This window comes from Silurus meridionalis, chromosome 8, assembly GCF_014805685.1.
Source record: "Silurus meridionalis isolate SWU-2019-XX chromosome 8, ASM1480568v1, whole genome shotgun sequence".
Classification (NCBI taxonomy): Eukaryota; Metazoa; Chordata; class Actinopteri; order Siluriformes; family Siluridae; genus Silurus; species Silurus meridionalis.
In genome coordinates, this window is record NC_060891.1 from 23,684,047 (window position 1) to 23,701,812 (window position 17,766).

General features: G+C 39.0%; 1 protein-coding gene across 5 annotated transcripts; it reads right to left on the reverse strand.

The window, feature by feature from the left end:
* Nucleotides 1-536: 536 nt before the first annotated feature.
* On the reverse strand, nt 537-17,441 carry slc22a15 (solute carrier family 22 member 15). 5 transcript variants are annotated; one of them, XM_046855648.1, is made up of 14 exons: nt 17,215-17,440; nt 14,479-14,619; nt 12,948-13,080; nt 12,413-12,577; nt 11,347-11,476; nt 8,348-8,519; nt 7,259-7,308; nt 4,484-4,624; nt 3,967-4,052; nt 2,815-2,923; nt 2,598-2,670; nt 1,261-1,419; nt 1,121-1,169; nt 537-944 (listed from the first exon to the last, which is right to left on the reverse strand). In XM_046855648.1, the coding sequence occupies exons 1-14, from the start codon at nt 17,296-17,298 to the stop codon at nt 880-882; spliced, it is 1,557 nt and encodes a 518-aa protein (XP_046711604.1). In that variant the 5' UTR covers nt 17,299-17,440; the 3' UTR covers nt 537-879. The 5 variants fall into 5 exon arrangements, with proteins under 5 accessions (XP_046711604.1, XP_046711605.1, XP_046711607.1 ...); XM_046855649.1 differs by having other exon boundaries at nt 1,082-1,169; XM_046855651.1 differs by lacking the exon at nt 4,484-4,624.
* Nucleotides 17,442-17,766: the final 325 nt, after the last annotated feature.

Genomic DNA, 17,766 nt, shown 5'->3' on the forward strand with positions numbered 1-17,766 from the left:
CCCCTGAGGTGTTGGACCAACCCTTCATATACTCCGTCCGAGAGATTCTAGACTCTCGATGTCAGAGCCCTATGCTGGAATACCTAATCGATTCCTGCACTCCAGTTTCTGAATCTTCTGTGTTTGTTCTTTTCAAGGATAAAAAAATTACACCTTGTTTCACTCCGGTTTTCTGCCATCTGGTGTTCTGTGACACATATAATCTTTTGTTTAAATAAGAAAATCATTTATATCTGACTATATTCAAGATATTTTGACTTGCTAAATGTCATTTTTTGCAATGCTACAGATGTTTCTGCCTACACCCCCCCTTTACTTATAGCAAGTATAAGAAAGACTTTCAGTAAGGTAACTTTCACTATGAATGAACTGATTATCTAATTTCTTTGAATCCTGAACCTGCATTTCACTGACATATTTAGCATGACTGAATTCAAATAAAAGCTTTATTTTTATATCTTATTAGATAATATGTAGCATTTATGAGGTTTTAAACAGACGTTATTAAATTAAAAAAAATAAAAACGAGTACATAATTTTTAGCAGGTAAGCACATCCCCTTTTATCATTTTTTTATTAATTTATATTCTCCCCTCCCAGTCCAGAGAAAGTCCCCAAATTACACACCATATACAGCTATACATGTACATAACGCTACATCAGTTGACAATTGAGGCATTTATGAATGTTTCACAAGTCTGTTATAGCTAGTGTGCAGCATTAATGTCGTAGTGTTTTCTGACACACATCCATAATGTCAATTAATGGTGTGAAATAAGTCAGCGATGTCTGCAGATATCATTTAGGAATTATTCACTAGCAGCAGTATTAATGGCATGATCATGAAACGGAATGAAGAATTACATAGTCAGCATTTGGTCATGTCCTCATCTGCTGGAGTGCAGTTTCACTTGATCCCTTCGGTGCTATGTTCAGAGAAGGCACTAAGTGCACGCACACACGCACACACACACACACACACACACACACACACACACACACACACACACACACACAGTTTCAGTAAGTCAAATTGGCATGATATACAAGAATGAGAGTCCTTTGCTGGATTTGTCCATGCCTCTATGTTCCTGTGTGTGTATGTGTTTGCTTCATTCACTTTCAGATCCTCTGCGTTTTGACAAGTGCTCATCCGCCAGCAGATGAACCTATGCACAAAAATACACAACAATCCACATTACAGCACCCACAGTACTGAAACTGAACAATCATCTCACCTGTAGGTGGAGACAATGTTACCTGCGTGTCCAGGATTCGCTGGTAAGCCGGGGCGGAGAGCTCCTCCAGCGTCTCTGCCACTGGCTTGTTAAAGGTTTCGGGGAGAAGGAGTCCCATGGCTCCGGCCGACACACCCGTCAGGCAGAACACCATGAATGGCATTGATGCATTCAGCACTTTCTGAACGAACAACAAAACACGTCAAATTAGAGGACTGCACGAGACGGATTTTTCAGTCCCACTCCCGCAAAATATATAATTTTCTCCAGCTCGCAATATTTAAGTTTTGTTCTTCTCCCGCCGACAGGTAGAGCGGGATGGATTTTGCATTCTCGCCCCTGCAAAAATCTGTTATTTTCACCCGCTTGCAATATTTAAGTTGTATCCCACTCACGAAAGCCCGCAGATAAAATGTATAAGTAGTTTGATTTCCAATGCACTGACTGCTTTTTCCTGCTACTCCCTTTTTTAGTTTCACATGCTTCCCTTTTGAATATAAAAGAAAAGAAAACGCCTGTTAATTTTAATTAATAAAACATGTTCTCCTGTCTTGTGCTTCAGACGTTGTGCCTCGTGTGCTCTAGTAGTCCAGTGAGTATTTTACCGTTCTCACACGAATCTTGTCCCCCGCCGCACCCGTTTGTGCAGGTCTCTACGTCATAGCTAAAATCAGTGTATCTCAAAAAAGAATCTGTGTATGGCAATGTGCAAACAGCCTCTCTATTAGAAATACCTGTACGCTTGTTTATTTATGCAATTATCCCAATGCAGTGCATAAAACCATGCAGATGCATGTCAAGAGCTTCGTATTAATGTTCATGGCAAACTCTCAAGGATCTTAAGCATGGCGTGATCGTTGGTGCCAGAGGTGCAATAAAACAAAAAAGCAAAACATCCAGTGAGGCCAGACTTGTCTGGGGTGATAGGTACATTATTGTAACTCATATAACCACTTTTGCAGTCCTGGTGAGGAGAAGAGCATCTCAGAATGCACAGCATGCCAAAGTACAGAATCATCATGTTGCAAAACTGTCGGCTGTGAGCAGGACTCTGACACTACAGAGGGCACAGACTCACCCAAGCTGGACAAACCTGATGTTTGATGTGAAAATTAGTGTAGCTCTTCACCTGTATCTTTAAGATTTTATGCATTGTGCTGCTGCCATATGATTAGCTGGGGTGTGTTTTAGAGTGACTGGGAAGTGTATAAAAATGTATTTTTTATATTTATATATATAAATATATATATATATATATATATATATATATATATATATATATATATACATTTTTGTACATTCTAACAGGATATGTAAAAGGGGTATAAAAATGGAACTTGCAAATTAGACAGTACTTACCATACTGGGCACAAAAGGAGCTAAAATTCCTCCAACCCTACAAGACATGGAGCACACACCAAGCCCTGCGTTCCTATACCACACACACACACACACACACACACACAAATGATTTATGTATGAATTACAAAGTGGATAGCCTTTCTATTCCATGCAAGAATTATTAAACTATAGAGATTACACTATATGTGTGCACCAGTGTGTGTGTGTGTGATACCTGATAACAGTGGGATAAAGTTCTGATGTGTACACATAGACAATGTTGAAAGCAGCACTGACCATCAGTTTTCCCAACAGAGCAAAAGAGCTGCCACTGATCACTGAACCTAAGAGAGAGAGAGAGAGAGAGAGAGAGAGAGAGAGAGAGCAAGCAATTATAGTTATTATAGTTATAATATAGTTATATAAGTTATAGAGACAGACAGTTAAAAGCAGAGGCAGAACGATAACAAGAGAGACAGACAGAGAAACACTTAAATAAGAAAGAAGAGACAGAGAAAACAGACAGACCAAATATCTTATAATTGTGGGCTTTATATTTTGCTTTGTGATGCGTTTCCAACAGCAAATGGCACTAATTAAATACGTCTTAAAGAAAAACTCTTGATGCCTGTGAAGAGAATTCATGGCCCTTAGTTTAGCCAGAAAAATGCTTGCAACAGCAGACATCGTCACAAACCAGAATGACAGAAATGACAAAAATCTGGATGAAGATTTAGATTAACTATGAACAGATTAGAGCTAACATGTTAAAAGATAATGTGATAGAAACCTGACGTATAAGGGAACCTTTGAAGTTCCTCTCGCTACGCATACTAGGCTAGGTTAAGCTACACAGTTTAAACAGTCATTCCACCATCTTTAATTAATTAATTTAATATAGTAATAAAATGGATGTAGCCTATTTTGTTCCTGAGAAGCCATCCTTCCAAAAATCTTTTCCATGTCCTAAAAATAAAGTGTCAGCTTTACTCCTGTTACTGAACCTTAATGAAAAAGACTTGTTGCATTGGTGCTAAAAAAAAAGAAACATCTCTCATAAAAATGTGCGCATATCAACAATTGCATATTTTTATATACAATTATACATAGCACCTGCATGTGTTGGCTTTTGAAATAAATATCTGTGATTTGCCTTGCAGCAAAAAAGTAAGCCTCATTATCTGCCCAATCAGAATCAAGAATCGAACACAATGTATTGTGCTCGCATGTCTATTGTTTCATTAAACGTGTTTAACCTTGTTAATATTCTTTACAAACTCCAATGTCGAAGTAGAACTTTTTTGGCCAATCTTATTTATCCTATTTAGTTATTACTGCAGGTATGTTTATAATTTATTTGTGAGAAAATGCAGTATTATATTCTCACCAGATTGAACAGGCACCACCACTGAGAGAAGACAGCACAGGCCGGCGAGGATAAGAAAACTCGCTAAAGATTTTCGTCTCCCTGACCTGAGACAGAGGAGGGAGAGAGACAGAGGAGAGAACGAGTGGGAATTAAAAAAGAAATTATATATATATATATATATATATATATATATATATATATATATATATATATATATATATATATATATATAATATACACACACACACACACACACACACACAGTGGAACCTCGAGAAGCCGCGAGTGGCTCGAAAAGTTCAGAGTAACATTTCAAAACAGAGTTTGTACTAATAAATTAAATAAAAATGTTTAAAAAAAATTTATTATTGTATTATTTATATAAAGTAGTAAATAAAACATTTATGACAATTCACAATTTTTGTTGAGTTTAAAATAAAAATAATACTATATGAGTAGCTCATGTATAGTCAAAAATCGCAAAATGCAATGTGTGTGTGTGTGTGCGTGTGCGTGTGTGTGTGTCTCTAAATACCAGGCCTTATTTATGAAGTATATGCACAGTGGGTAAGCTGGCAGCTCCACCAGGCCGTACATGGCTACAGTGAGATATAGGTTTCCTTTATCATCACTTGCATTCATCGTCAGTCCATAATACACCAGACTGCACGCATACCTGCAACACACACACACACACACACCACACATACAGACACACAGCATGCTTCAAGATCTTCCTTTTTTCAGACACCCAGGTGGTAACATGAACTTGATGTCTGAACAGACAGACCTACCTCTTCTAGAAGCACTTTAAATGATCACTTGCTTTTCTAACTATACTCCCTTCCAGTCCCCAGACTGATGGTCTTCTTAGACTGTGACCAAGTATCTGAATGTATTTATTGACTCAGCTCAATTAACCCGGATGACTGAGTGTGTTAAGGAACTAAGAGATTGGATGACCCATAACTTTCTACTTTTAAATTCTGATAAGACTGAGATTTTGCTCATCGCCCAAAACTGGTATACAGACGCCCAGCATCTCAACCTGCATTTAGACGGATGTTCTGTAACCACTAGTTCAACGGTAAAAGACCTGGGAGTTATTTTAGACAGCGACTTGTCTTTCAAAAATCACATCAATCAAGTTACAAAAACAGCCTTCTTTCACCTTAGAAATATTTCTAAGCTAAGAAATATGTTGTCTATATCCGATGCAGAGAAGCTCGTCCATGCGTTTATGACCTCCAGAATAGACTACTGTAATGCGTTACTAGGTGGATGTCCTGCTTCATTAATAAACAAGCTTCAGTTAGTCCAGAATGCAGCAGCCAGAGTTCTTACAAGGTCAAAAAAATATGATCACATAACCCCGATCTTATCGTCCCTACATTGGCTTCCTGTTAAGTTTCGAATAGACTACAAACTATTACTTCTCACTTATAAAGCACTAAATGGTTTGGCTCCCGTGTATCTATCCAGTCTTTTAACACGCTACAATCCGCCACGCCCCTGAGATCTCAAAACTCTGGGCTTCTAGTAGTTCCTAGAATAGCAAAGTCCACTAAAGGTGGTAGAGCATTTTCACATTTAGCTCCTAAACTCTGGAATAGTCTTCCTGACGGTGTTCGGGGCTCAGACACACTCACCCAATTTAAGTGTAGATTAAAAACGTATCTTTTTAGCAAAGCCTACACATAACACACATCACATCATAACCTTGTGCTCCAGAACATCTGATCACATGCACATTATCAACTTGTGCTGTTAATATCATGAACAGCAGCTACGCTAATTCCTCTCCACTGCTTCTCTTTCTCTCCCCATCCCGAGGCATCCTGAGGTTGCTCCAGCTCCAGTCACCTCCCACCTCGTGATGATTACGGACCTTTAAAGAAGTAGATGCCGAACTCACAAACATCCTGAACCATCTAGAGACGTACCAGTGCCATTTGGATCCCGCTACATGTGTGGAGTTTTGACATTGGACCTCCTGGAGTGTTTAAAGGCTCTGGCATGGAGAAGCTGATGCTGGATCTGTGGTGATCACAAATGCTGAGCTTATAAAACTCGGAGCTACTAACCATATAGACTGTTTAAGACTGCAGAAAGAACATTACTTATAATCTTATACTCCAGTAATCATGTTAGTTCTCACTCTCCAGTGTTCTGTATTGTTGAAAGATTTATGATCAAACTCTTGATGTCACCCAGATGAGGATGGGTTCCCCTTTTGAGTCTGGTTCCTCTCAAGGTTTCTTCCTCATAACATCTAAGGGAGTTTTTCCTTGCCACAGTCGCCACGGCTTGCTCATCAGGGACAAATGCACACCATTCACCATCACTGTTGATTTGTGTAAAGCTGCTTTGAGACAATGTCTGTTGTGAAAAGCACTATACAAATAAACTTGACTTGACTTGACTTGATTGACTGAGACTTTTGTAAGGCAATCTGACAAATGCAATACATGTAAATGTACAGCTAAACACAAATCAAACACAAATCACACAAAGGATTTGCCCAAATTAGATTTTATTTGTTAAAAAAAAAATCTCAATAGCATCTTCTAGTTTATTTCCACAATCTAAACAGCATATAAATCAATCTGCATATAAATCTGGAATGATTAACATATTCCACAACAAAGCCCTTACATTAATAAACTAAGATTAAACTATATGGTTTTGGGACACTTGACTTTTCCAGCTATATGTTTTATTGTCCCTAAACTATTACCACAAAGTTGGAGACACACAATTGCAATTGTATAGGATGTCTCTGGATGTGTTAGCATTATATTTTCCTTCATTTAAACTAAAAGTCTCAAGACATTGAAGTGGAAGATCTTGAGTGGCCTGCTACAGAGTAATGACCTCAACATTACTGAACGCCTTTGAGATTAATTGGAATTTGACTGCACTCCAGGCCTCCTCACACTACACCAGCACCTGACTGAAGTAGCACAATTGTGGCTGAATGACCACAAATCTGATCAGAACCGTGGAGTTTACTATAACAACGAAATGAAACTAAATGTGGAAAGAAATGTTCAAAAAGCTTACACAAATCTTGTCCAGGTGTCCACATACTTTTGTCCATACGGTGAATTTTGGCTTGTGCTCTCATTTGGATTACTCACTATACATGGTGTTAAGGGGAACATTCACTGGATTCAACCTTAAACACTTCCTTTGCAGTTTAGGGCACAAGCAGCCACCAGGAGAACCTGAGAGACATGATGGTGCCACCTAGTGATTAAGTAAAATGTTTAGTGTTCCAGCAGTCTCAGTGCGCACTCTTATTACTCACCAGACATACATGAGGACGACAGTCCTGCAGCGCAGCACACGATGGCTGACCAGCTGCAGCAGTCCTGCACCGGACGTCCCTGAGCCCGTTGTGCCTGGAGTTTTCCGCAGCTTCAAAATCACTATACAAATAAACTTGACTTGACTTGACTTGATTGACTGAGACTTTTGTAAGGCAATCTGACAAATGCAATACATGTAAATGTACAGCTAAACACAAATCAAACACAAATCACACAAAGGATTTGCCCAAATTAGATTTTATTTGTTAAAAAAAAAAATCTCAATAGCATCTTCTAGTTTATTTCCACAATCTAAACAGCATATAAATCAATCTGCATATAAATCTGGAATGATTAACATATTCCACAACAAAGCCCTTACATTAATAAACTAAGATTAAACTATATGGTTTTGGGACACTTGACTTTTCCAGCTATATGTTTTATTGTCCCTAAACTATTAACACAAAGTTGGAGACACACAATTGCAATTGTATAGGATGTCTCTGGATGTGTTAGCATTATATTTTCCCTTCATTTAAACTAAAAGTCTCAAGACATTGAAGTGGAAGATCTTGAGTGGCCTGCTACAGAGTAATGACCTCAACATTACTGAACGCCTTTGAGATTAATTGGAATTTGACTGCACTCCAGGCCTCCTCACACTACACCAGCACCTGACTGAAGTAGCACAATTGTGGCTGAATGACCACAAATCTGATCAGAACCGTGGAGTTTACTATAACAACGAAATGAAACTAAATGTGGAAAGAAATGTTCAAAAAGCTTACACAAATCTTGTCCAGGTGTCCACATACTTTTGTCCATACGGTGAATTTTGGCTTGTGCTCTCATTTGGATTACTCACTATACATGGTGTTAAGGGGAACATTCACTGGATTCAACCTTAAACACTTCCTTTGCAGTTTAGGGCACAAGCAGCCACCAGGAGAACCTGAGAGACATGATGGTGCCACCTAGTGATTAAGTAAAATGTTTAGTGTTCCAGCAGTCTCAGTGCGCACTCTTATTACTCACCAGACATACATGAGGACGACAGTCCTGCAGCGCAGCACACGATGGCTGACCAGCTGCAGCAGTCCTGCACCGGACGTCCCTGAGCCCGTTGTGCCTGGAGTTTTCCGCAGCTTCAAAATCACACTTCCTTTTCCATTCCGGCGAGCAAAATCCTGCAGCACTTTCTCTGCCTGTGCCGTGCGACCCTGAGAGTACAGCCAGCGTGGAGACTCGGGCAGCATGCTACCAATAACACACACAAACAAGCAATTTCAGAATTAAAAAGCAACATACTTTGATATTGTGTAATATTCCAAATTATACAAATATTAAACATTTATTTAATCATTTATTTATTTTAAATTCATATTTTTTTTTTTTTGTTTTGTTTATTTTTAGTGTCATACTCTATTGTGCAATGCTATCAGTAACACAGACACAAATACATAGTTAAACCTTTTTTTTTTTTTAAATATACATTTAAAGCATTTCAATTATAATTATTTTATTTCATGTTTTTAATACTTTAATAGGAGGACTTCTTAAGCACTCTGATTATCTATTCAAGTGTCCATCAGTGAACAACTGACAGCTTCAACAATGATGGAATTATAATGAATCAACATTCAATGTCAGTCAGATGAGTATGGGTTCCCTTTCAAGTCTGGTTCCTCTCAAGGTTCCTCTTACATACCATTTCAGGGTGGTTTTCCTTCCCACTGTCACCATTGGCACACTCAATAGGAATAAATGTAGAACGTGTTTTACGTCGCTAGAATTTCTATTTATGATCTATTTCTGTAAAGCTGATCTGGGACAAGGTCAAATGTAGGGCTACAACAATTAATCGATCAAATTAATAATAATCGATAATGAAATTCGTTGTCAACGAATGCCATTATCGATTAGTTGGGCTAAAGCGTTATGCGTAGTTACGCAAAGCGAGGCTTGTGTGGTATGGAAGTAACACAGTGATTCGCGAGCACGTGAAAAGAAAACACATCAGCTCGCTCGTGACGTAGTGATGGATTCAATTAAAACGGTGCGAACAAACACTGAATCTAAAAGCAGCAAATAGCAGCAGTAAACGATCACATTTTTAGTCACTGTTGTGGGTTTCAGCGAATGCTTCAGCATGTCTACACTAATGCATAATTTTCCCTTTTTTTTTTTTTATCAAACATGTTAGTTTGCATTTATCTGTTCTATTTTTTATAGCATTATAACAGGTAACTTATCTGTTTTCAGACGTGATTTACTGCGGCTTTACTACGTTCAAATGATTGCTTTCGATGTTAGTACAGTGGAACCCCGTTGTACGAGCATAATTCGTTCTTAAAAATTGCTCGTGTGTTCATTTGCTCGTATGTTCGAACTGATTTTCCCCATAGGAATGAATGTAAAAGTGATTTAATCCGTTCCGAGATCTCATTCGATCGCTTATTTCTGCACTTAAAAAGTATTTGTAGCCTATTTTTAAAAACAAATACACCGCAAATTACCGTAATATAAACATAATTTAACACTTACTCATGTGATAGTGGTTGATTGCGAGTGTGAGACGCACACCACGCTCATAAACTCCTCGGTTTCCATGGTAATTCTATTTACTTTCGTTTTCATAGCACCAGCACTGATTTTCTTGGGAGACATTTTTCAAGATTTCTAGTGAAATAAAAATATAAAACTAAAAAAAGTTACTGTGGGAGAGCGTATGAATACGGGAGCCACTTTTATTAGTTTTTTTTTGTGTCGGTCTGCTTAGTGCCCCACACAGCACATCTCTGGCACGCACGCACACACACACACACACACACACACACACACACACACACACACGCTCTCCTCCTTAAATGCACCCTCCGATCACTTGAAAAGAGAGAACAATCATTAGGACACATTAACTTCAGGTGAGGCAATCCCCTGCCTATCTGCTCCCGGACCCGCCCTCCATTCACAAACCGCCGCTCGGCCACGCCCCCGCTGCCACGGTTAAGTTTTTCCTGCACTGAATAACGAGAGCGACCGAGTGTTACGTCATCAACTAAGCGACTGATGCGACCCTCCACCGAAAACGGGGAACTGGCAGCGTGGGTTTGCTCGTGAAACAGGGTAAAATTTTGCGAGCGAGGTTGCTCGTATCTCCTTTCGCTCGTACTATAGGTTGCTCGTACAACGGGGTTCCACTGTATATTTAATGTTTGCATATACCATTTAATTATTATACAAAATTAAATGCATTATATATTCTAGATGATTATATATTGACAACTGAACAAAATGGTTTTTTTTTTGTTTGTTTTTTTAACAAAAATTGTCAAAATAATGTATTTAATTTATATAGATTACTTTCCATTATTTGTCAACTTGCCATCGGCAATTATCGTTAAAAACAATACAAATGTTAATTTACACAATTTACTTCACCTTGCATATTAAAATTCTGTTTTTTTGGGGTTGTTTTACAGAAAGAAATGAGTGGATTTGTTCAAAAGAGAGAGAAATCCCCCATGCACTCCTTAACAAGCAGCCACTATCAGCTTTAAAATATCTAAATTAAAAGTTAAACTCAATATGTGGCTTTTGCATTTTTTTTTAAATACACTTTTAATCATAAATATCTTGATTTAGGGTTTCATGTAGTTATAAGCAAAATATCGAATAAAAAAAAATAAATGTTTAAAAAATCGGATTAATCGATTAATCAAAGAAGGAAAAAAAATGATCGATTATCAAAATAATCTCTAGTTGCTGCCCAAGTCAAATGTTAAAATCGCTGTACAAATGAACAATTCTTTAATTGAATGTGAACAAAAATAAGGCCGACCTACATTCTACATTATTTGTTTTTTGCTACTTCAGGGTCTTTTCTGTGTCTTTTACACTTAAAAAAAAGGATGGGACCCTGTTTCTAAAAATAACATGGAATTATATTATTATATTATATATAAATCGAGGAATGCACTACCTCTTGAAATAATGTTTACTCACGATATCCTCATCTAGAACGTACTGTATAACCTTTTTTGTTCTGCTGTCACAGCCATAACGCTAATATTTTCATACGCACATGCAGAAAAAAAAGAGCAGCACGCCGGGGCAGTTAACAGCCGTAGCCAGGTTTCTCCAGGACCTGATGTAGTAGCCGATAAGAGCAAACAGAGCGATGCCCACTGCAAAGGTCATATTGGTTATTGTGCCTGTAACGAACACACAAACACACACTATTATTATTTTTTCCTTTAAACTTTTCCACAATGTTTAGAAATAAGCCTAAAAATGAATTTGTCTTTTTTTCCATTCAGTTTATTTAAAATCTATTTGTTAAATATGTTAATTTTATATATTAAAAAAAATCTTATTTCAAGTCTCAAGGGTGTGAATACTTATATACGGTACTAAAGAGTATTTTTGCTCAATAGTACTACACTGAAGCTATTTCAATGTGTTCATTATAAAGTATTTGTAACTATATATGTACAAAAGTATAGGGACACCTAACCATAAGATTGGTATGTGCGTTTTCAACATCCCATTCCACATTTAGTCCACATTTGCTCTTATAATTCCCTCCACTCTTCTGGGAAGATGTTCCACTAGATTTTGGAGTGTGTTTGTGGAGATTTTTGCTCATTCAGCCACAAGGGTGTTAATAAGGTCAGGCACTGATGTCATACACTTCTTGGAGGATTTTATTGTAGGGTGTGTGTATGGTCTACAAATGACAGTGAACCACTGAATCTTGATATCAGGTCACAAAGCCTGTTCCAATTCACCTCAAAGTGTTCAATATCAGAGCTCTATAGCAGAATACTCAAGATCTTCCACACCAACCCATGTAAAGCATATCTTCATGGAGCTATCTTTTTACATAGGTATTATCATACTGATTTGGATGCTCTAGTTCAATTGAAGGGAAAATTTCATGTTACGGCATCCGAAGACGTCCTATACAACTGTGTGCCTTCAACTTTGTGGTAACAGTTTGTCAAAAAACCACATATGACTGGAAATAACAGGTGTCCCAATGTCTTTGTCCACTGAGTGTATGTTGTGTTATATCAGCTGAACGTTAACCTGACTGAATATACAGATTGTTGGAGTGTGATTTTTCTTTAGCCTTCAGATGGCGCTACCTGTCAGAGCCCAGTAGGCTTTACCCACGTACTCCTGCGAGAGAATAAAGCAGACCAGCGCCATCCCTCCGTTCATCATTCCCACCATCATTCGTGACAGAGCAAAGAGCTCGTAATTGGGGGCCAGAGCACTGCCATAGGCCAACAGCAACTCCAAAAACAGACCTGAGAGAAAAACAGAGATAGAGAAAGAGACAGAAGTGAATACAGAGACAGAATATGACCCTCGGATGTCTAGTACGTTATCATGTCCTGATTTTATCATTGACTCCAGTGATTTTCCAACCATCTCTCTCGCTTTCTATCAGTGTAGTAACGTATACACAACCATATTGTGTATCAAATATCTCATGTTGGCTTGTTCTTTGAGAAAAAAAACCTTAAAAAAAGTCACTGTGGACCAACTGACAACTATTTACACCTTGATAAAGTAAATAACAGTTCTTAATTATAAAAAAATAATGATTGCATCATAATAATAATATAAATAATTGAATAATAATGAAATTGCTATATAAGAGAGAAGTGTCAGTACTGATGAGGAAGATGGGTTTCCTGCCGATTTTATCAGACATGGGTCCGAACAGCACGTTCCCCACGAGCACGCCAACAAAAAACAGCGATCCTGCCAGGCTCACTTTGTACGCCTCCTCTTTGACCAGGTACCACTGGCGAAACACACAAACGCACAAAGTGTTAAATGCATGCACAATATCTTAAAATCACATTAAGAAAAACTGTTAAGAGTCAAAAGGGTGCTCATTATAATGACCAAATCTTTTACCACAGTGCTTTTGACTTCTCAATTTTGAACAGTAGCTCTGGCAATAATGCACCTGTAATAATACACTTTAAGTTCTGTAGTAACGTTTCTCAAAATATGTATAATTGTTGATATGGTGAACTTTAAAGGAAATGGTGGCTCAATAGTTAAGGCTCTGGATTACTGATCAGATGGTTGGTTGTTAAAGCCACAGCACCACCAAGCTGCCACTGTTGGGTCCTTCAGCAAGGCCCTTAAGCCTCAGTTAAAGGAGTGCAATACCGTGGCTGGGATATAAAATAAAATAATTCTGCTGTACTTTAAGGCATTACATTATGACCACCTGCCTAGTATTGTGTTGGTCCCACTTTTGCTGCCAAAACAGTCCTAACAGCATTAACTTCTTCAGCAATTTGAGCCTACAGAAGCTCAATGGATCGGACCACACGGGCCAGCTTTCGCTCCCCGCCTTCATCGGTGAGCCTTGGACTCCTATGTCCCTGTTGCCGGTTCACCACTGTTCCTTCCTTGGAGCACTTTCGATAGAAACTGAACACTGAAGACCAGGAACACCCCAAAAGAGATGCAGTTGTGGAGATGCTCTGACCCAGTCGTCTAGCCATCACAATTTGGACCTTGTCAAAGTCACTGAAATCCTTATTTTTCCCGCTTTTAACAAATCAATTTGAGGACAGAATCTTCACTTGCTGCCTAATAAATCCATCCCACTAACAGGTGCCATGATAAAGAGATCATCACTGTTATTCACTCAATGATCATGTTATAAGGTCATAATGTTGTCTCTTTGTGTCTCAGTTACCTTAATTCTTGTTCCTTTTGATACCGTGTTCCCGACCTGTTTCTATGTCATATATTTATTATCATGTAGCACAAACTTTTCTGTTTTTATCTATGCTTTTACCTTACATGTTTGATTTGTTCGCTGTTTTGATTAAAACTCTGACCTGCCCTTGCATCCGCCTGTCCTCGTATTTTTATGACACTTGGAGGTTTCCCGGCAACACAAAAAGCCCTTTTTTGTTTGTTTTTTTATATATATCTATAAATGAATAAAAAATTATAATGCTCCCTACTCAAATGGAAGAAAAAAAAACTGTTTTTTTTTTTTTTTACAGAATTCAGTAAGCAAGATTACAGGATTGAATTGAGTAGATCTCTCAGCACCACACTAATTCAGTATATAATAATATCCCCTTTTATTGTATTACTGTGTTATGTATCACATGCAGGACACCGTAATAACTCCATAATAATTCCTACGTAAATCAGAGAGCTCTCACACCTCCGTCACGATGGAGCTGACGTCTTCCTTGAAGGTCACAGTTTGTGTGGAATCTCCTCCTCGCTGTGTCACGGCCTCCATCTGGTACTCAGGAACGGCACCGATCAAAACGATAAACATGCACTGACAGGCCATGTAGATCTGTAAGAAATACAAGAGCATGTTCTTTCTTTGTTCGATGTATGTAATAGGCAGCCTTGTTATCGTCCCCCTTTCCTACCTACAAAAATTATTGGCACCCTTTGCACCAAAAGACAGGATTCACACTTTTACTGTACTTTACCAGTGTTCGTTCTTTTTCTGGCTGTTCGTCCATTTTCAGAAATTGTAACCGTGTTTTGCTCTGTTTGTTAATTAAAGGATCAAGATTCACCTTCGACCTATTTTAGAGGAATAGTTGATCACTGGTTCTCAGATCAGAAATAAAATTCTCAAAACTACTTGTTTAACCTCCACATCATTTAGTCATTTGTGCTCATCATAATCAGGAAATGCAGGAAAGCATAGGGAGAAAGAGTTTGGTGATGCAGATTTGGGATCGACAAAGTGATGAGAAAAGAAGGCAGGAGTACAAGGAGATGCGGAAGCAGTTAAGGAGGGATGTGGCAAAAGCAAAGGAAAAGGCATATGAGGGTCTGTATGAGAAGTTGGACACTAAGGAAGGAGAAAAAGATTTATAATGATTGGCCAGGCAGAGGGACCGAGCTGGGAAGGATGTGCTGCAAGTTAAAGCAATAAAGAATGCAGATGGAAATGTGTTGACTAGTAAGTAGTGTGTGTTGAGGAGATGGAGGGAGTATCTTGTGCAGCTGATGAATGAGGAAAATGAGAGAGAGAGAGAGAAGGTTGGATGGTGTGGAGATGGTGAAGCAGGATGTAGATAGGATTAGTAAGGAGGAAGTGAGAGCAGCGATTAAGAGGATGAAGAGTGGAAACTCGGTTGGACCAGATGACATACCAGTAGAAGAATGGAGATGTTTAGGAGAGATGGCAGTGGAGTTTTTAACCAAATTGTTTAACAGGGTTTTGGAAGGGGAGAGGATGCCTGAGGAATGGAGAAGGAGTGTGCTGGTACCGATCTTTAAGAATAAGGGAGATGTGCAGACCTGCAGTAACTATAGGGGAATTAAGTTAATCAGTCACACCATGAAGTTATGGGAAAGAGTAGTGGAAGCCAGGCTGAGAGAAGAGGTGACCATCTGTGAGCACCAGTATGGTTCAATGCCGAGGAAGAGCACCAAAGATGCCTTATTTGCTTTGAAAATATTTGGAGAAGTAAAGAGAAAGTCAGAAGGAGTGGCATTGTGTGTGTTTGTGGATTTAGAGAAAGCGTACGACAGAGTGCCAAGAGAGGAGTTGTGGTATTGAATGAGTAAGTCGGGTGTGTCAGAGAAGTATGTGAGGGTGGTGCAGGACATGTATGAGGACAGTGTGACAGCAGTGAAGTGTTCAGTAGGAACGACAGACTGGTTAAAGATGGAAGTTGAACTGCATCAAGGTTCGGCTCTGAGCCCTTTCCTGTTTGCGGTGGTGATTTGTTGACAGACGAGGTCAGACAGGAGTCTCCATGGACTATGATGTTTGCGGATGATATTGTGATTTGTGGTCAGAGTAGGGAGCAAGTTCAGAAAAGCCTGGAGAGGTGGGGGTACATGCTGGAGACAAGGGAAATGAAAGTCAGTAGGAGCAAGACAGAGTACATGTGTGTGAATGAGAGGGAGGACAGTGGAGTGGTGCGGTTGCAGGGAGAAGAGGTGGAGAAGGTGGAGGAGTTCAGGTACAACAGTGCAAAGTAATGGAGAATGTGTTAGAGAAGTGAAGAAAAGAGTGAGGCAGGGTGGAGTGGGGAGAAGAGTGATAGCAGGATTGATTTGTGATAGAAGAGTATCTGCGAGAGTGAAAGGGAAAGTTTATAAGACTGTGGTGAGACCTGAGATGTTGTATGGTTTAGAGACAGTGGCATTGAGTAAAAGACAGGAGGTGGAGCTGGAGGTAGCAGAGCTGAAGATGTTGAGATTTCCGTTGGGAGTGATGAGGATGGACAGGATTAGAAATTATTAGAGGGACAGCGCATGTAGGAGGTTTTGGAGACAAGGTGAGGGAGGCGAGATTGAGATGGTTTGGACATGTGCAGAGGAGGGACATGGGGTATATCGGTAGAAGAATGCTGAGGATGGAGCCACCAGGAAGGAGGAAAAGAGGAAGACCAAGGAGGAGGTTTATGGATTTGGTGAGGGAAGACATGTAGGTAGCATGTTTAAATGAGGCAGATGTAGAGGACAGGGGGGGTGTGGAGATGGATGATCCGCTGTGGATCAAAAAATATAACATTTTCTGTGATATATAACGTTTTTGTTTAGTACATAATTTTATACGTTATTGCATAGACTTAATGTCTTCATATTAAATGTACTATGCTGAAAATAATACAAATAAAGAAGAAGAAAAAAAAAACACTGAAGGAGAGTTGATATATTCAGTTGATTAAGGTTAGGAGAACAAGTATGGGAGAACAACAAATCTGGACATGAAAAGTTACTGATTGCACTTTAACCTAAAACAGTGATTAGACTGTATGTGTGTGTTCATCTGGTCACACACATTATAAACTACAATTCACCCTGCAATGTGCATTAATAAGGCTAAAGCATCCAAAACCATTTGTCTCCAATTTCTGCACGTGCATGTATATTTATAAAGATTGCTAACCTTGAAGCCTACTAGCCTGAACATTACCTGCAGCAGTACCAACACAGCAACCATCCTTTTCTGGTGTCCTCCAAACTCTCCGACCAGCTGAAATGCTTCTTCCAGATCCATTTTGGAGAAATATTTCCCTACAGAACATCTCACATGGCTTTAAAAGCTAAACATCTGCTTAAAACGAATGAAACCAAGCAGCTTATCCTGGCGCTGGAGACACGGAAAACGAAATTCCTGCACCCGAATCCCAAACGCACTCATTTATTAACCAAGTGCACTGGATATGACGCAAAAGCGTTACTATTTCGCTCACTAAATAGGGCGCCAGGGAAGGAAGTCAGCTTAGTTTTTATAACAGGCCATCTGAGCAGCGTTCAGACGTGGAACCTAGTCACGTGATTCAGTACTTGAATTTGATTGGTCAAACCTCCTTCTCTGAAGTCCCGCTTTAGTTTAGGTTGGGGAGGTAGTTTTTTTTTTTTTTTAACCCTTTGTTTACTGAAGTCCTCCTCCCCGTATCCACCAATCCATCCACAACCCCCATCATCCAGTTGGATGCTGCAAAGACGTTTGAAATCTGTTCAA